The 19,781-nt window shown below is 51.8% G+C and overlaps 2 protein-coding genes across 7 annotated transcripts; both read right to left on the bottom strand.

Moving 5' to 3' along the window:
- Window positions 1-628: 628 nt before the first annotated feature.
- On the bottom strand, window positions 629-5,007 carry LOC109780827 (uncharacterized). Of its 3 annotated transcripts, none has more exons than XM_020339411.3 (3): window positions 4,761-5,007; window positions 4,452-4,574; window positions 629-2,603 (listed from the first exon to the last, which is right to left on the bottom strand). In XM_020339411.3, the coding sequence occupies exons 1-3, from the start codon at window positions 4,987-4,989 to the stop codon at window positions 883-885; spliced, it is 2,073 nt and encodes a 690-aa protein (XP_020195000.1). In that variant the 5' UTR covers window positions 4,990-5,007; the 3' UTR covers window positions 629-882. The 3 variants fall into 3 exon arrangements, with proteins under 3 accessions (XP_020195000.1, XP_020194999.1, XP_020195001.1); XM_020339410.3 differs by having other exon boundaries at window positions 4,452-4,577; window positions 4,761-5,004; XM_020339412.4 differs by lacking the exon at window positions 4,761-5,007 and adding an exon at window positions 2,776-2,935 and having other exon boundaries at window positions 4,452-4,693.
- Window positions 5,008-7,867: 2,860 nt separating this feature from the next.
- LOC109780828 (protein COFACTOR ASSEMBLY OF COMPLEX C SUBUNIT B CCB2, chloroplastic) lies at window positions 7,868-17,326 on the bottom strand. 4 transcript variants are annotated; one of them, XR_005771827.2, is made up of 8 exons: window positions 17,074-17,326; window positions 16,876-16,985; window positions 16,723-16,794; window positions 16,485-16,628; window positions 13,617-13,770; window positions 12,939-13,151; window positions 11,365-11,449; window positions 7,868-8,456 (listed from the first exon to the last, which is right to left on the bottom strand). XR_005771827.2 is itself a non-coding variant. In XM_020339414.3 (7 exons), the coding sequence occupies exons 1-6, from the start codon at window positions 17,261-17,263 to the stop codon at window positions 12,955-12,957; spliced, it is 867 nt and encodes a 288-aa protein (XP_020195003.1). In that variant the 5' UTR covers window positions 17,264-17,326; the 3' UTR covers window positions 7,868-8,456; window positions 12,939-12,954. The 4 variants fall into 4 exon arrangements, 1 of the variants encoding a protein (XP_020195003.1); XR_005771830.3 differs by having other exon boundaries at window positions 8,096-8,456; window positions 11,376-11,449; XR_006671634.1 differs by lacking the exon at window positions 11,365-11,449 and having other exon boundaries at window positions 12,939-13,174.
- Window positions 17,327-19,781: the final 2,455 nt, after the last annotated feature.

Below are 19,781 nucleotides of genomic sequence, written 5' to 3'. Positions count from 1 at the left end.
ATGTGATCGACATACATTTTCTTTGCCATCCTTTAATCATCAAACAAATTTGTTTGCTCTGAACCACTGATCGACCAACGGGCTCAGTGAAGTGAAGTGAAGTGTTTGCACGTGAGAGATCGAAAGCGGATTCCTGTCCGACACATGGTCACCGGCTCATCACTTCATCAGTTTGGTGAGACTTAGTCAAGACAATGATTGCCGGAGACTGACCTTTCACCTTCCAGATTTATCAACCATCATCCGCACCTGAATACTTCATGAAGAAATCATATGGAGAAACAGAAGAATTCGGTTTGCTAATCAACATGTCTGTGATGTGTGATGGTATGATGCTTTCCCTGTTCACCAGTATCACTAGCGAAAGGGACCAATTACCCACTGATAACACCATGTACCGGACGGCAATGGCATCCAGAAAAATCACTCGCCTTCCCGCGCGTGTGATTTGTCCCTATCATGCTTTTCATACTGCAATGACATGCAACAATTATTTCATCAAGGAACCATGAGATTCTAGTGTTTCCGTGCGATAAAACCAGATTGCTGCCCCAGATTTTTGCTAATATGCAGAGCCAAGCAGAGATCAGAATTGGCCCTAAATTCAAAACTCAGCAGACAATACAAATCGGCAAATGTTCTTCACTGAACACTCTTTTATTGGCATTCTTCAGCCTAAGTTAAAGAACTAATGCATCGACTGCCTGACATAGGTGACATGCACATTAACCAGCGATACTACAACGCGAGGTATGTTAAAAGGTTCAAATCGGCAACAACAGTACCACTCTCTGCAGTCTGCACTGCCTTCATAGAGGCTATGAACACAGGACGGCGGCTCTTTTTACAGGTTCACGGCAAAACAGAACGCTTCTCCTTGCTTTACTTCCTAGTGAACAGGGTGCGCAGCTTGCCACGCTCCAGCTTCTCGAGCAGCTTCTTGGCGCCGGCGACGTCCATCTCGGAGAGCTTCTTCAGGTACCCGATGGCGCCCTGCGCGATCATCAGCTTCTTGCACCGCTTGCTCGCCGACAGCGCCAGGAGGCAGGAGATGGCGTACTTCTTGGCCGTGTTCCCCGGGCTCGGGTCCAGCAGCTGCACCAGGTTCGGCACGCTCTTCTCGTCCTTCTTCACGTCCCTCGCGTTCGCCGGGCAGCTCATCAGGGTCGCCGTCGCCTGCGCCGCCACCTCCCGCGCGCCGCTCGACTTGGCCTCCAGCAGCCGCACCAGCAGCGGCATGCACCCGTGGTCGCCCACCAGCCGCTTCATCTCCGGGGAGCTGGAGATCCTGCAGATGGCAGCCGCGGCCGCCTGCTGCGCGCCCACGGAGCCGTCGCGGAGCACGTGCGCGAGCCGCGGGAGCACGCCGAGCGACACGAGGTTGTCCGGCGAGACGGCAGAGACGAGGTTGCGGAGCGCGCCCACGGCGGACTCCTGCGGCAGCGGGCCGTCGAGGTAGGCGAGCAGGCTGGGCAGCGCGCCCTCGGACACCACGGCGCGCCGCAGGTTGTCGTTGCTGGACGTGAAGTTCTGCAGGCACTCCGCCGCGTACTCCTTGGAGCCCAGCACGACGCCGCGGTCGAGCAGGCTGATCATCACGCGCACGATGCCTTCCTCGGCCAGCGCTTGCCGGACCTCCGGCACCGCGGAGAGGTTCTTGAGCGCGCCCGCCGCCGCGGATTGCGAGATGGAGTCCCCGGTCTGGCAGATTTCGATGAGTGGACGGACGCCGCTGTGGCCGACGATTGCGCGGGCAATCTCGGGTGACATGGACAGACGCTGCAGCGTGATGACGGCCTTCTCCCGGCCAACAAGGCTGCCGGACTCCGCCAGCCGGATGAGCGGCGGCAGCGCGCCTTCCGACACCAGCAAGCCCTCGCAGCTGCCGGACTCGGCAAGCAAGCAGAGCACGGTGGCCGCCTTCTCCCTGATCTTGGGCGCCGTCGCCGTCAGCAACTGCACCAGCGCGGCCACGTTGCCACGGCCGAGCGCCGACAGCACGCTCTTCTCGTCCTCGCGCAGCGCGTCAAGGAGGCCCTCCACAGCCCGGTGCTTCGCCTCGGCGTGCCCGATTTGCAGCCTAGCGAGCAGCTCCCGCACGTCCGTCTGCGAGGCCGCTGCCGCCGCCGCCTCAGCCGGAGGAGACGGAACCGTCGCATCTGACAGCACACCGGTCTTGACAAGCAGCTCGCAGTCCCGGAGGTTGAGGTCCAGCTTCCCGGCGAGAGCGTCGAGGTCGCTCTGCATCTGCAGCTTGCCAGCCTTGGGCGGCTCGCGGCAGAGCACGCCGAGCTCGGCTGCCTCGGCGAGGGTGGCAGCAACGGACTGCAGCAGCTCCCGGCAGAGCGCGTTCTTGGAGAAGCAGGGGTGGCTGGACAGGTCGGACAGGCACGGCGGCACCCTCTCCAGCCTGGCCGCGATGGCCTTCCACCGCGCGCCAAACCCTGTCGCCGCGCGCGCCGCGTCCAGCGCCGCCGGCACCAGGCCCCGCGCCCGCTCGAGCAGGTCCTCCGCCGTCCCGGTCGGCGCGTCCCCGGCCGCGGCCGGACAGCTGTGCAAGCTCATTTCCTGGTCGCACCAGTTACAACACCGCGCCTTGTGATCTGCAGGCATCCACTAGGTTAGCAACGCTCCCACCTCAGTCAGTAAAGGAAGGAAGAAGCGGACAAATCCTGGAAAAAGAAAACAGCGAAGAAGAAGCTAGAAGGAGACAGAGGAAGGAATCCTGCGCTATTTTAAACGAACCGAAATCCGTCGTGGAAAGCTACGGCTAACCTCATCTAGCAATCTAGCATGCTCTCCTCCGGCCTTTCCATTGCTTTGGGTGGACGAAATGCGAAATCGGGCGGATTAAATGCTGCGGGCGGCGACACACAAGATCATGAGCTGGTGCGATGGCCCTATCAAAATTCCCAAGCTTTCTGCCTGCTTTGCACTGTTCGGTAATAACAGAATAAATTCAGGCTAGAAGCATTCTGAGTTTTGACCCGCGGAATGAGGGCTAGGTAGGTGACGAGTGAATGAGAACAAACAAATAAATAAATTCAGCAACGGGATAGATGGCCAAGTGATGTGAGCAGAACGGAACGGGATACGTAGTACTCCTGTAGCATTTGGCTCTGCATGTTACTTCCAAGCATCAAACAGACTGGCGCGAGCATTTTCTTCTAACCAATATTTTTCGACGTTTGCTTCGGCATTAGAGGGGCTGACTTAAGCGGAGGGCGGCGGCGGGTGCCGTCTCAGGAAAGTTCGTGATCTTAAGCTTGGAGTGCTTAGGACAAAAGGAGCATGATTTGGGCACTCATAATTTTCACACTAGGCCAGAGTACTTTCTTGTATTGTAATCCAAAGATCTGGCGCTTTCGTAACACAAAAGAATCATGGGGAAATAATTGCTTGGGGCGACGTATCGTAGACGAGCCGATAAGCCCTCCAAAAAAGCTGCACGCCATGTGAAAAAGAAAAAAGAAAAAAAAACTCTCACCACAATTCTTTTATGTACAAATTTTATCACGAGCTTCTAGAGTAGCCACGCATGTACGGAAAGAGATCCCACAGACTTTAACCTGACCCAAGATTAACACTAGCTAACTAGAGTACCAGTTAAAAAAAGGAAGTGGGCCCACTTGTCATCGGCACATGGAGCGACGCACCGCGCACGCGATCTGCGTAACACGACGTCTTTTTCTCCGTGGCAACAACTTTCCATAGCGGTGTGTGCCGTACGGCCAAGGTGGGGCCGGCGTGTCAGTGAGTGAGCGCGTGGGTGGCGGGGCACCACATCATGAGCCGGATCGGCAGCGTCGCGGGGAACCCAAACGGGGCCGACCGAGCCCAGAGCACACGACCTCGGGCTCCCGGATCCGAACGCACGGGCTGCTTGGGGTGTGGGCCCGAGGGAGCCTTTCGCTTTGCTTTCAGAGAGGCCACGCAAAGCCGAGCCCCCGCCTGTTCGGTGGCCCCACGCGTCATCGGGAGCGGGCGGCCCGGTGAATACAGCTGTCGTACCGGGGTGCCAGCGACGTGCGAGCGCCGGCGTGGGCAGCGTCGGCGGCGGCACGGATGAGGACGGAATTTATTGTGGTCTGGCCCCGTACTTTTGCTAAAATCATATAAATGCCCCTCCATAGATTTCGAAAATAAGTACGGAGTATCTCGCAAACTTAGAAACCCACCTGTAAATTTTCGAAAACAATTCGCACCCAAATCTCTCTCGTTCCTTTCTCGAACTCATGATCGCAAACACTTGCAGGGATATTCTGAAATCTAGAAGGTGGACGGACACAGGGAGAAAAGCCCCGGTGATGCTTAGCTTGGCTTGCAAGCCTACCAAGGGAGCACGGGAAAGTTGGCCGCGAGGAAGCAAAGGCGAAAGGCAACGGGACGCGTATCCACTCCAGAGACCACGTGCAGAAAAAATCAAGGCGAAATGAAGCAAGCTGGTTTACCTCGCCCTGCGATCCGCTCGCCTCCGCTGGACGCGCCCCCGCTCGCCCCTGCTCCGGCCCTCCTCCCGGCGCCGACCGCCAGCGAGAAGAAACCAACGAGTGCTAGTACCGCCGCCGCCGCTGCTGCTACGATGGATATGCCAATCATCAATTAATCAGTTGCCCATCATACGGATGGATGAAGATGAATCATCACCCGCGTCCTCGGCGAGGAGGAGGGAGTGCGGGCGTGGGAGTGAGAGGAGAGGCGAGAAGAGCAGGGCAGGAGCAAGCAGAGAAGATTGGGGAATGATTAACAAAAACACTCACCACGGCCGGGCTGCACTTGTAGCGAGCGAGCCGCGTCCGACAGGTCCCTCTGGCGTCGCGCCGCGCAGTTTCGAGCGAGTCGTTGGGGAGACGGCCTTCGGAATTTATTTCTCTCCGGGCGGGCGCTGCTCTGCTTGGCTGCTAGCAGATGTGTGTGGGGAGCGGAGGACGAGGGGGTGTTTTGAATTGGGGCGAGGCGGGGCCGTCGGATCGTGGAGGGGGTGCACATGGGACGGATGGTGGGGGTCGGGGGGATCCGACCGTTTGAGCGCTGCGGGTTTTGAATCGGTGAGTGGCTGCTGCTGCCGCTCGCTCGGCGTCCTTTTACGGCTTTTGGCTGACATCCGCTGCAGCTGGAGGCAGTGGGAGGGTTTTTGAATTGAATCCAGGTCGCTGCCGTTTCGACTGTTTCTACCCACGAGTGCTTCTCGATCTAGTTGTGTGTTGACACGAACTCATCTGACGATGCCGTTTGAATAAGCTTGACATCTTGTGGCTGAGGGTATTTTTGGATTCTACCCGCAAATAAACCAAAGTTTTCTGATCTGAGAAAGTCAGTAAAACTAAGTGATATATAAGTTCTAAAATCACCTTTTAATCGTACGATCACTGTATGTGATGGTTTCATCTTGTGTCGCTGTTTGGAACAGAGCCCGTCGCACTGCATGTGCGCGCCTCCTTCCAGATAAAAAAGTGGCTTTCAGCTCATCGCAAAGCTAATTTTAACCACCAGATTTTTCCAATCGCACAACACAAGGCAGGATTAGGTGTCAGTGTCCCATCCAGTATACCACGTACACGTACAGGTACTTCACGGGTTGGGAATAGGGTACTTTGCATACGAACGCCATGCTATGTCACTGTCTTGTTTGGCGGGATCCGCCCGTCCATCTAATCCGTGTCCGGTTGCCGTGCGCCACCACTTATTTGTGGTGCGTGCCCATCGGCTGGCGTTGCAAGCCTGTATTTATGACTCGTGATGAGCTTACCAATCACCGTTCCCTAGTCACATGAGCATTTTCAGCTCGCCTCCTCCTCCTTTTGCAGAATCAAACTAGGGAGAGAGTAAGAGCAACTCCAACAGGGCGACCCAAACGGACCCATGCATTGTTCGTTTTTTGTCTGTTTGGATCGGCCAGGCGGATCTACGTGTCCGCATTTTAAAGTGGGTCGGCTTACCACCCAACGGTGAGGCCGACCCAAATGTGCCGCCGTGGAAAAAATGCACGAAATAAACATAAATAAACATAAAGTGGCCGGTCAAACGCCGGCCAAAGTCCACCTAAATCTAACAAACATTAAATAGAACATTAAAAAAAGTCTGCGACCGCCTGCTGCCGCCCCGCACGCTGCTCTAGACGTCGTCGGCCTTGCTCTTGCCCTTGTCGTCGACGCCCCGCCGTCGGTGAGGTCGATGAAGACCGGAGCAGGGCCAACCCACCTGAACGCCGCCTGGTACGCTGCCAGGGCAACCTCCTCCAGCGTCTGCTGGGGCGGCGGCATTGCGGCAAGCCACGCGCGCTCCTCCTCCTCCTCGAGCCGGAGCGCCTCCGCGTCGCGTTGGAGCATGGCCTCGTAGCGCATCTGCTCCTCGCCGTCGGCCTGCTCCTGGCGGAGCCAGTGCTCCTTCCATCGCTCGAGGTGGGCCGCCTCCTCCTCCGGCGTCGCGGCGAAGTGGATGGGAGGCGCGCTTACCCACTCGCGGTATTGGCCCGTCCACGAGTAGGCCTCCTCCGGCCAAGTGGGTGGAGGCGGGGAGCGCTTACGCGTCGGCTCCGGCTCCGGCTCCGGCTTGGGCTGGACGGGCGGCGACGGTGGCGGTGGCGGCACGAAGAGCGGGGTGTGGACGGAGTCCCCCGCCGCCGACAGGGCAAGGGCTTGCTCCAACCCATCCCAGTGCACGTCCTCCTCGAGGCGGCTAGCCTCCAACGCGTGCTGCAGGGCCTCCTCCAGGGCGGCTTGGTACTCCGCCTCCGCCTTCATGTCCTCCGGCTCTACCTGCGGGGGCGGCAGTGGGAACGGCGGCGGGACGGCGTCGACACCCGAGCGTCGTTGCTCCTCGTGTTCGAGGGCGAACCACGCCTCCCAGTTGGGGGAGTCGGCGGCGTACTCGGGCAGCCGACGCTGCTCCGGAGTGAGCTGCGCGCGGCGCCTGCGCACCTCGTCGTCGTGCGCCCGCTGGGTACGCGGAACCGTTGGCACCGGGATCCGTTGCGGATCCAGATGCCAACGACGCGGCAGCGTGACATCGGGGTACGACAATGGCTGCCTGTACTCCCAGTGCCACCGCGCTTGGTGCACCGGGACGTGCAAGCGCCGGCGACCAGGCAGAAACGCGTCGCCGCCGGAGAAGGAGGAGGGGGAAGGGGAGCACGGGAGGACGAGGCGCCAGGGGTGCCCTTGCCCTTGCCCTTGCCATTGCTGCTGCCGAAGAGGCCCATGGACGCGCTAGGGTTTGCGGTCGCCGACGAGGAAGCAAAGGGAGTGGGAGGGGGGGGCAGATGTGGACGGGAAAAGTGGATGAGGCCGACCCCGCCGCACGCGTGGTTAAAAAAGGACGCTTCCACTGGCTGACGCGTGGGCCCGCTGTCGGTGGTCGTCATAAATAAACGACCGATGGCGGTTGGGTGGCCGCCAGGTGGGGACGCGGTGGACGGGGAGGAGACGCGCTTCGCGTCCGCACCGACGCATTCCAGGCGCAATTTTGGACCGGAAATGGATCGGCGCGGACGCCGGGCGGACACGATTTGAGTTTGAGTCGGCGCGTTGGGCCGTCACTTTTATCCGCGCCGACCCAAACGGACGCGGGCGGACGAAATGGGTCGCCTCATTGGAGTTGCTCTAAATATCCATGAGAATGCACCGAACCGTGCAAAAATCCTGTTCAAATGTTCTTTTTTACTGACTCTATAAGTTGGAGCCCTCCCAGAAAACAAGGCTGACATTTTTATACCCTTGGCCGCGGTACACTGTTTTAGAATCGTTGAAAATTTCATCCGCAAAAAAAAAAGAATCGTTGAAAATTTGTGCGCCCATTCGACCAGAAATTTCCCAGCACCGAAGCAATGCATATCCTTCCCAGACCCCCACTGTCCCATTGCTGCCAGTTCACACAATAGACGAGTGGACCATTTAATCTCCCAGCGTGACAGTAGCCACAGGGCGAACATGGTACCATACAGTACAGAATACAGCTTGATGCTTCAACCATATCAGACGGCATGCATTAAACAACACCGCATGAGACGACGTAAGTAGTTAGGTGCATTCTCAAGCTTGTGAGAGAACGCAGCAGAGGGCTCCTGGGAGAAGCCTTTGGAAGGATGCCCAACTGATGATGCTCTAGAACAAATGATTTCAAGCCCCAGAGAGTTCACAAGAAGCCAAGGCAGATCAAGGCCACAGGATGATGATGACGCGTTGAGATCGGCCCATAGGAACCAACCAACCACGCTCTTATTCAGACCACACCTTCAGCTGGATAAGGGATGGTTATTGTGCTAATTAGACATGTAATGGCATTATGAGGCCCATCAACTAATAGTTCCTAGCTCCACGGCGCCACTTGCATGTTCCGCCTCTGCCTCCTTCTCTTGCAAAGTACTCATTCCGATCACAGACTTGATATGGCTGTTGGTGACCACAGACTTGAGACATCCATCCACTAAGCGAATCATAACATCTGTGCTTGTCCAACTGCAAAAATGAAAGAAACTCGAGCATGACCACGTAAGAATACGCAATTATCAACTTTAAAAGTAAAATGTTAGTAAGACTGCTAACAATAATCAGACTCTATAAAGCGCGACAAGATGGAATATCATACTACAATAAAAAAAATAGTATTTACAGAAGATGCATCATAACATTTAAGTAGATTGGTTTGCACCACCTAATTATGACAGCATATCGGGTTTGTTGATGGAAAAGGCAAACATGGTAATCTTATCATCATCGCATTCCCCTTTTCACCCTTACTTTTGCATTATGTGGTTGATTTATTACGCAAAACATTAGAATTTGAGATTTTCTACTCAGCAGTCACACATGCCAACACTATTGACTAGGTAATAATATGTTGGTAACCATCCATCAAAATAGGAAGGATGGTTTATAGGGACCCCTCTCTAAAATGGGTTAAGTATCAGGTTCATGTTACAAAAAGGACAAATATGGTAAATCATCATCACATTATTTTTTTATCCCCTTATTTTGCATTATGGAGTTGGTTTATTATGACAAAAATTTAAGAAGTTGGAAACAAACCATGCTTTTCTTAATGCTCGAGAATTTAAGATTTCCTACTAAGAGCACATGCCAACACTATCAACTATGGTAGCCTATGTTGGTATCCATCCATCGAAACAGAAACATGGTTTAGCAACCCCTCTAAAAAGGGACCATCCAAGAATAATTTGACTATAACACATGGTAAGACTAAACCAACTTTTGACAAGTTAATATATCTCACCGTGAAAATACTTACCTTCCTTGGTAACTAATAAATATGTACAACGCATAGTTGACTCACAAGAACCATCATAATATTTCTACACAAATCTCTACTTCAGCACCAAGAAGCAGTTGTAGTTAATAGTTCTATGATTTATCCCCTTGAGGCAGCAACACCAAACAATTAAAAGACATCAGCAGTACCCGTCAAGACATAATCACGTGTACCCAATCAAGCACTACTAAGAGACACGGACTACATACTTTGCATAGACTAGACATCTCATCACATGCCATCCAGGGTACAAACAACATATGAGAAACAACAACAACAACAACAACAACAACAACAACAACAACAACAACAACAAAGCCTTTCAGTCCCAAACAAGTTTGGGGTAGGCTAGAGTAGGAACCCATAAGATCTCGAAACCTAGTCATGGTTTTGGGACGTGGATAGCTAACTTCCATGCATCCCTGCCCATGGCTAATTCTTTTGGTGATATTCCAGTCCTTCAGGTCTCTCTTTACACGGATTCCTCCCATGTCAAGTTTGGTCTACTCTGACCTCTCTTGACATTATCAGCGCGCTTTAATCTTCCGCTATGCACCGGCACTTCTGGAGGCCTGCGTTGTATATGCCCAAACCATCACAGCATGTGAATCTCTGCTGCACCTAACTGTTGGACATGTCGCCTTTTAGTTGGCCAACAATCTGCACCATACAACATCGTAGGTTGAATCGCCGTCCTATAGAACCTATATTTTAGCTTTTGTGGCACTCTCTTGTCACAGAGGACGCCAGAAGCTTGGCACAACTTCATCCATCAGGCTTTGGTTCGATGGCTCACACCTTCATCGATCACCAACCTTCTGCAGCATCAGCCCCAAATATCAAAAGGTGTCCTTCTGAGGTACCACCTGCCCATCAAGGCTAAACTACTGCTTCTCGTGCCTAGTAGTACTAAAACCGCACCTCATGTACTCAGTTTTAGTTCTACTAAGCCTAAAACCTTTCGATTCTAAAGTCTGTCACCACAGCTCTAACTTTCTATTAACCCCCGTCAGACCATCGTCGACTAGCACCATTATCTGCAAAGAGCATACGCCATGGGATATCTCCCTGCATATACCTTGTGGCTTCATCCATCACCAAATCAGAAAGATACGGGCTCAAAGCTGACCCTTGGTGCAGTCCTATTTTAAATGGAAAGTCACCACTGTCGTCATCACTTGTTCAAACACTTGTCACAACATTACCGTATGTCCTTGATGAGGGTAATGTACTTTGTTGGGACTTTGTGTTTCTCCAAGGCCCACCATGGAGTAATACAATACAGAAATATTTTGTTTCGTTGGGGTTCTTTCTTAACAGTTGATACTAACATACGAGCCCCTCCCTATTTGGATTCTGCTACATTTTATGAAAATATAAATGGGTAATCAACCCGGTGTTGCGGTAATTTTCTTTGCCCCAACATGATTCTCTTCACTGAGAGTCTGGCATGACTCTTGATGCACTGCTAATTCAAGTTCCAGCTAACTGAACAAATGACATGCTTGCTAAGATATATTTGGAAATGCTAAGAATATAAAGCTACAGACTACATCGTTGGCCTGGAGACTGGAAACCTGGCACAGGAGTCAGAAATAGAAAAATCCAATGTATAGCAAATGACTCTTAAGAGCTAACAATATGTATAAAAAATATATTAATGAAATATGTTTCCCAAAGCCCAAAACTACTCACTAAGACAGCAGATATTTGAGCATATGGGTCCATTGTGCATGTATTGGTTCTCAGACGCGTTGTGGGCTTAGCATATCATGCCATGCAGGCTGAAAATATATGTATGTTCCGTTACAAGAAACGCGATGCTAGCATTAATTTTTATTGTTCAGTGGATCACTTCAAGGACTGATACACACATCTATCAGCAGTACAGATGATATATAGCTGTCTACTGTCTAGTGAGGGGAGATACTGCATCTACGTCTTCTTCCAATAATACGAGTTAAATCCAGGAGATTCTTGTGCACCCACCACATCAAAAAGCAAGAGAAGACAGTTGTTGTGGTTATCAATGAACAGGACAAAAATCAAGTGTTGGATGAGTTGTGCCAGCTAACAAGCTATTAAAGTGAAATATACCTGTTACCTACCAACAAGATGCAGTAACTTACGACCTACATGTATGGCTCCAAAGAAGTGACAAATAAACCCCTTTTAGTGTTAACTGTGTGTGCAAAAAGAAAAAGGATATTAGCTTGAGGTAGCAAAGTCAATATGGAAATGGCATTTACTCACTAGCTGAAGGACTGAGCCTATCGGTGTGAGGTGTGAGAATTAATACCCCAACACCCAGGTTCAGTCCTCTTCAGGTTGAATCTGGACGCCAATTTTCCTTACTTAAATTGATACCTAGGTATCCATCAAATTACTCCAACTGCCCTCAAAAGTTCTTGGTACATACTCCCCCGTCCCATAATATAAGAGCGTTTTTGACACTACTGGAATATCTGGCATCCTCTCATGTGACTACATTTTGGACTGAGGTGAAAAGCTCTTGGAAGATATACGGCTAAGTAGCCGCCATGCAAATTCTTATATCACTATTAGATTGCAGTAAAGGCTACTCACATGTGGGATATGACATTCAAATTGAGGGTCTACCTACTATGTGCTTGGCTATCTGGAGATTAAGAGCCAGGGCCTGCTTTGCTAACAAGTTCATCAGATCTGTCAATCATCTGCCATGCATGTTTTTTTTTTTTTTGAAATATTGTGCAGGTTTACAAAAAAGGAATGAAAATTGTTTTTGCTCATATTTTATAACCCAAGGCTGTCACAATCATATTTTCAAGCCCTGCTGCTGTGCAAGGTAATAATGCTTACTGGTGGCAACGGAAACGGAGATTGTTCTGAAGAGGCTGAACGATTCTACTGGGTCATATGGTCGTTTTTGGTTGTAACAAGACACATTTGTCACTACAGGTTGTATTCCCTCAGTGGAAACTTGACAAGGCACATAGTGCACTGCAGCCAGGTTATTTGGTCAGTTGGGGCTGTTTACTTTTTGTTAAATGTTGATGTTGGCCTGCCATCAACATACATGAACTACTGTTCCGTTATCAATATGATAGTGAAAGCCAGCAGATTATTCTACGTGGGGAAAAACATGCAGCCAAGATAGAAATCCCGGAACAGTATTTTCTGGTTTAAGGCAAATCAAATAAACATATCAAAGTACAGATACCAGGACATACTATAGTTAAACATTTAGCTTGCCCATTGAACTATTTTTGTAGGACAATTTGGTTTCCAACCAGTGCTGCTCACAATGAAAATCATTTCTGCCTACTGATCTCCCGAAGTCCCAATAAGTCATAATCCCCTTAGATGGCACCTACCATGTGTCCTTGTCTGAGTTCGCAATGAGTTGCTACAAAAGCAGTTTGCATGCATCATTCTATTGTCCACACCCCGGCCTTACGAATCCAACTTAGTAGTTCTATGCTACCGTCCAGACCACAGCATTTCTGTCAAACTTGAGGGTAGTTCACTAATTGCACATTAACCTATACAAGCTCTTAAATAAATATTTCAGCAACGCCATTGTGCAAATGTCTGGTACTGGAAAGTTTACTCACTGACTTGTACAAAACCATTAGCTTCCTACGAGAAACTACACGCTTATATATCTCAAAATAGATAAAGTGGAATACCTTGGGTGTTGATGATTTACGCAAGTCGAAATTTATTTGCAACTGTTCTTATCCAAACCATATCTTTCTCACTGTATGCATAATTCGCATTGGAGGCCAACAGGACGACACCTTCAGCTCTTGATTCGCCGTTAGCTGGATCAGGGTTGCTCACAATTGGTTGTGCTAACACAGAAAGAATTCCTTGTGGTAGAATATTCCCAAGCTGGGTGTCTGATGAAACCAGCATGGTTGGTCTATATAAGACACATATAATCGAAAAATATGAAATAAGGAGAAAAGCAGCAAGACAGATATTTTATAAGCATCTAAAATCACAAAGGAAAACAAAAACACAATTTTACGAATCAACCAGACATCCGGTAGTCGTATTCCTAAGATGCCATAATACAAATAACTTCACATATACAAAAGCATTCAAACCAATCGTTATAAAAGCTGCCAAGAATTTCACTACAATTACTGATCAATGGCAAGAGGGCACGGTGCTTAATCTGAACTATAATAGCTCTAAAAATACACATCTTGATGCTTGATACAAGCAAAAGGTCACCTAGATTGACTTCCGAAATCAATAAGGGCAAGAAAAATAATATCAATTGGATAGCTAAACCAAAACCCTTTGCACAAACTTAGCAGAAACATGCTCTCGTAGGCAGGAGAGAACGATGCACTTACCAGAAAAATTAGGAAAGTACAAAGCACTGCTCAGATTGTTGAGTCCAGCTTGTTCCATCTGACTCTTGAACCAATTAATCATTGCATATTTAGAGATATCTGCAGGAGGATCCCAGTATCCTCGGATGCACAACACATTGCCAATTGCTATGAGCTGGCACAAAGCAAAAAACCAAGGTGAGACATCTAACCAGTAGCAAATCATGCTAGACATTATCACACAACAACAACAACAACAACAACAACAACAACAACAAAGCCTTTAGTCCCAAACAAGTTGGGGTAGGCTAGAGGTGAAACCCATAAGATCTCGCAACCAACTCATGGCTCTGGCACATGGATAGCAAGTTTCCATGCACTCCTGTCCATAGCTAGCTCTTTGGTGATACTCCAATCCTTCAGGTCTCTCTTGACGGACTCCTCCCATGTCAAATTCGGTCTACCCCGCCCTCTCTTGACATTCTCTGCACGCTTTAGCCGTCCGCTATGCACGGGAGCTTCTCGAGGCCTGCGCTGAATATGCCCAAACCATCTCAGACGATGTTGGACAAGCTTCTCTTCAATTGGTGCTACCCCAACTCTATCTCGTATATCATCATTCCGGACTCGATCCTTCCTCGTGTGGCCACACATCCATCTCAACATACGCATCTCCGCCACACCTAACTGTTGAACATGTCGCCTTTTAGTCAGCCAACACTCAGCGCCATACAACATTGCGGGTCGAACCGCCATCCTGTAGAACTTGCCTTTTAGCTTTTGTGGCACTCTCTTGTCACAGAGAATGCCAGAAGCTTGGCGCCACTTCATCCATCCGGCTACCCATGCAAATGATGGAATTGCTCCATAATCCATGTCTTTAAGTGCTAGACAGTACCTTACATTATCCACTCCGTGCGGCGGCTGGGAGGCCCCAGATCCCGTCGCCCCCGACTCCCCCTCTCGTCCTCCCCCTCCCTCGCCGCCGCCCGAGGGCGCGGCCAGGCAAAGCCTTGCCGTCGCCGGCGGCGGCGGGGACTAGGCGCCCTCCCGCTCGTGAGGAGCTGGCGCGGGCCGGCGCCCCCGGGCCGGAGCGTGGCGTGCGGCTGGACGTCACGACGGGGGCTGGCGGCGCTCCGGCGATTCCATTCCCCAGGGCAGGCGGCTTCAAGATCTGGGGCGCCACGGTCGCCATGGACGGCGGCGGCGTGACCAGATCGGCGGCGGCGCAGCCGGATTTGGGCTCAGGCGTGAGCTTGGTCTCCGGGTCACGGTCAGCGCGATGGAGAGTGCGACACGTCGGCAGCTGGACGGATCTGCAGGATTCCATCTGTGTCTGGTCCTTGACAACCCGGGCAACTCCGGGGGAAACCCTAGATCTCCATGGGATCGAGCGATGGCGGTGCTCTTGCGCCTTAGTCCCTCTTCAAGTCATTGTTTTGGAGTTTGCTACGGTCGAAGGAACCAGCGAGACCGGCGGCGTACGCCCGGTGGCGCAACTGCCGATGAAAATCGCGCCGACTACGGTCATGGCGGACGATGGCGGCGTCTTTGATGTCGTTTCCTTGTCGAGGCATCGTTGTTGCAGTTGGCGTCATCAGGCTCGGGATGCTCTGGGGGAAACCCTAGATATGGGTCTCCCGGATCGGACGATGATGGCGTTCTTAGTAGCGCTTCCCCTCATGGGGCATCGTTTTGGAGCAAGTGATGGCTGGAGGAGATAAGAGGAGGAGCGGTGCTTCATCACACACATTGATGGTGTCGGATCTCGATGGCATGGCGCTCTGGAGATTAGGCGTCTGATGTGCGATGATGGACTCGCGCAGGAGGTCGACGCTGTCTGGCGTCGTGGTGGCGTCGGCGGCAGCTAGACCGGGCAACATTCATGCAGCAGTACAGCTCTGAAGATGGATTGGTGGCAGGTGGCTGCGGCGGCCTCATACCCGGCAGGCGTCCTGGTTGAGGAGCACGCCGGACTGGTGGGTGCCCATACCCGGTAGGCGTCCTGGTTGGGACCTCAGGTCTTAGATGTTAGGTTTGGCTGCGAGGTTTGTTTGGTATTAGGCCCAGACTATCAGCATCCCTTCATCAATTGGATAGGAGTAGCGACACTTTTGTTGCCTAGACGGTGGCTTCAGTCTTACTGTTGTATGACTTTGTAAGGTCTTATGTGAATAATTAATAAAGTGGCCGCATGCATCTTCCAGATGCAGAGGCCGGGGGTCCTCCTCCATTTCTAAAAAAATAAAAAAATAAAAATACACAAATAAAATAAGCTATCAAAAATACACCAACAAAAGAAGCAACCTTAACCAAAAAGTACATGACTTCTTAGAGTGCGTGCAATTGATCCTGTCTGGATTTAATTTCTAGTAAATAAAAAAAATTAGATTGGTAAGGTGAACATAATGTCAATAGATTTCTCGTTGAGATCAATTTCATAGTATAAAATTCTATTAACATATTATGCATATAAAGAGAAACAGTCAAAAGATACATGTTGGATACCATGCCAGTGTCTAAGACATCATCTATTTCCGAGCAGAGGGGATACTAAATATACACCAGAAAGAAGCAAACTCAACCAAACACTACACTGCAACAGTCCTAATGATGTCTACAGTAACTTGATTTTTTTTCCTCTGCAGTTACTATTTGCCGGCAAGCTAGGATAACATAGCTTAAGGTGACAGAAAAATAAGGCACGAGACTATCAAAGCCACAAAGATAACAATTCTAAATATTTAAATTTGTCTACAACAGCTTGAATCTGAAGCATAAATACCCGGAAAAAACCTGCCTGCTTAAGGCATCACATTTCGGTCAGCTCCCACCAAGAATTCAATATTGATTCAAGTCTATATGGCTGAGAAACACCTAAAAACATACCACTGATGTGGTGTTTGTGTTCTGCAGCAGAACATATGTCGCCCAGGCCATATCCTCTTTCTGCGCCGTTGACAGATCATCAGGAATCACAAACACCTGCCTGCTTCCTTCAGGCAACGGCACACGGCTGGAAGCACCAGCACCCTACAGCAATCAAAATTCCCAAGTCATACTCACTTCCCAGCATTCACCGTGCGAACCCAATGTACCATCCGGCCAACACATTGACGCATCTCACCTCTAGGAAGCGCCCGAGGTACGGCAGCGCCGCTGAGAACGCGGCCAGGCACAGCCCCAGAGCCTCCGACCTCTGCGATTTCGCGTAACCGGTTAATCAGGCATGTGAGTTATGGCTGGGCATTATCAGGGTGAAGGTGCAGAGGTAACAAACGAGCTGCGCGGGGGTTGGGGACGGCGAGAGGAGGTGGTTGAGGAGGACGAGGGCGCCGAAGCCGAGGCCTATCCACCGCGGGAGGTACGACTCGTCCAGCCCGGGGATCCCTGCGATGGTGCCGCGCGGCGTGTAAGAGTGGTTCAGAGCGACCAGCTCGGCGGCGGATAGAGGCCGGGTGGCGGGGGAGGAGGGTACCGAGGGTGAAGCGGAGGACGGAGAGGTTGACCTGCTGCGGAGGGTCGGAGTTGGAGGCGCGCACGCGGACGCGGGCGGAGAGGGGGCGGCGGCGGGGTGTGGATGCGAGTTGCCGGACGAAGAAAGCTTGCGCGGTGGTGGGGGAAGGCTGTAGGTGGAGAAGCGGTGGTGCACGGACGAGGAGAGCCATGGCGGATGGGTGGTGGCAGGTCGCAGCGGCTGCGCTATGCAAGTCCTGGGCTCCGAATGTCGCAAATTGTGGCCTACACGTATACCTGGCCATACCTCGGGCCGGGCCGGGCCTAGCCAAGCCCGACGCAAAAAACCCAGGCCCGAGCCCGGCCCGGCCTGGCCATCGGGCCTGTTTTTTGGGCCCGAGCCCAGCCCGAACACGTAAAAGCCCGTCGGGCTCCGGGCCGACCCGGCCCGACCTTTAGAAAAACGCAAAAACTACGGGCCCGGTCCCGGCCCGGCCCGACCTTTGGGCTCAAAATTTAGGCCCGAGCCCGGCCCGGGGGCAGCGTCGGGCCGGGCCGGGCCGGGCTTCCCATGGCCACGTACACCTACAGGTACAACAAGTCCAAAGGGCCGAAGCCCCACAATGCCACGAAGCCTGCTATTAGGGCGCTGGGTTAGCCCAACTAATCAACGGTTATCAACTAGGGGCTTCCGCAAGGGTCACTTTATTTAGTCTTAGAGTGCATCAAGTGGTGTGTTCAGCCACCGTCACATGTCGTATGTTGGGGTTATGGTTTTGTTTCTCCCGGAGGCGACTCTGCCGCCGCCGTCGAGTTTCTTGACCTTCCCTCCTCCGATCTCCCTTGACTGAAGGATTAGGGCCGCGAGGCCTTGATCGGTGTCCTAGGAAGAAAAGAGAGATAGGGTTCCCCCCTAGCTTATCGCCCGATCTGAGTTTCCTCGGGCAAGTTTCTTCGATTATGGCGGCAGATGGATCTGGGTCTTCTGGACCGAACACTGCTACCGAAGTGGAAAGGATGATGGCCAAGCTTGGCCTGCGGGAGGAGGATCTTGATGATGTGGTGTACGACGAGAAGGATGCGCCGCCAGATGCTGCAAGGTGGGTGGCGTTGGCTAGGGTTCACATCGATAAACCCTATAGCCAAACCTGGTTTTTCAAGAATATGTGGGCTGCATGGGATCTAGCTCACGACGTCAAGTTCCATCCGCTGGAGGAAAATCTATATTCTCTTCAGTTGTTTTGCCTAGGCGACTGGGAACGAGTCATGCAAGATGGGCCTTGGAATTTTAGGGGCAACGCGGTGGTTGTCGGTGTCAAAACCGGCAGATCTCGGGTAGGGGGTCCCGAACTGTGCGTCTAAGGCGGATGGTAACAGGAGGCGGGGGACACGATGTTTACCCGGGTTCGGGCCCTCTCGATGGAGGTAATACCCTACTTCCTGCTTGATTGATCTTGATGATATGAGTATTACAAGAGTTGATCTACCACCAGATTGTAGAGGCTAAACCCTAGAAGCTAGCCTATGGTATGATTGTTGTTGTCCTACGGACTAAGCCCTCCGGTTTATATAGACACCGGAGGGGGCTAGGGTTACACAGAGTCGGTTACAAGGGAGGAGATCTACATATCCGTATTGCCAAGCTTGCCTTCCACGCCAAGGAGAGTCCCATCCGGACACGGGACGAAGTCTTCAATCTTGTATCTTCATAGTCCAACAGTCCGGCTAAAGTATATAGTCCGGCTGTCCGAGGACCCCCTAATCCAGGACTCCCTCAGTAGCCCCTGAACCAGGCTTCAATGACGATGAGTCCGGCGCGCAGATTGTCTTCGGCATTGCAAGGCGGGTTCCTCCTCCGAATACTCCATGGAAGATTTCGAACACGAGGATAGGGTCCGGCTCTGCAAAACAAATTCCACATACCACCGTAGAGAGAATAATATTTCCACAAATCTAATCTGCTGACACATTCTGCAGCATGACATCACACTACGGCCCAGTCATTATTCGAACCGTTTTTCTCAACCAGCTACTGCACATATTGCGAGGCGGTTTTCTTGGCACGTCTTGTCGAAGCAGAGATCGTGTCCCCTTATCACGGGATTCTCATCAATACGGGTGTGGGTAACCCAACCGCGCCATCAATTACAGCGCTTGGGGAATAAGCGGTTTTACCAGGCAAGTGGGGAGGCGCAGAATCCCTGCTGCCTTTATAAGGGGATAAGGACTCCCTTTCGCACCCACGCTTTCTTCTTCCCGATCCATTCCCCTCCGCCCAAGCTCCAGCGCCCAAGCGTTCATCTTCTCTGCCCACAAAGGCTTTCCGAAAATGTCCGGATCCGGAGCAGGAGGCAAATGGATGGCCTCTACCGTCCAGGAGAAGGATATCAAAAAGCTTCGGGAGGCCGGGTATCTGGCCAAGAAAATCAGCCATCGTCTCCCGACGGCGGGACAGATCGTCCCCACCCCGAAACCCCACGAGACGGTTGTATTCCTCCCTCACTTTGTCCGCGGGCTAGGGTTTCCCCTCCACCCATTCGTTCGCGGCATCATGTATTATTATGGGATCGATCTTCACGATCTGTCCCCTAATTCCTTCCTCAACATCTTGAATTCATTGTCGTGTGCGAGGCTTTTCTCCGCATCTCGCCACATTTTGGCTTATGGCTAAAGATTTTTAATGTGAAGCCCAAGGTAGTGGGTGGCGAGCATGCCGAGTGCGGGGGCGCT

Source organism: Aegilops tauschii, chromosome 1 (genome assembly GCF_002575655.3).
Source record: "Aegilops tauschii subsp. strangulata cultivar AL8/78 chromosome 1, Aet v6.0, whole genome shotgun sequence".
Taxonomy (NCBI): domain Eukaryota; kingdom Viridiplantae; phylum Streptophyta; class Magnoliopsida; order Poales; family Poaceae; genus Aegilops; species Aegilops tauschii.
The sequence above is the reverse complement of the archived record's forward strand: the minus strand, read 5'-3'. Positions and strand labels throughout refer to the sequence as shown.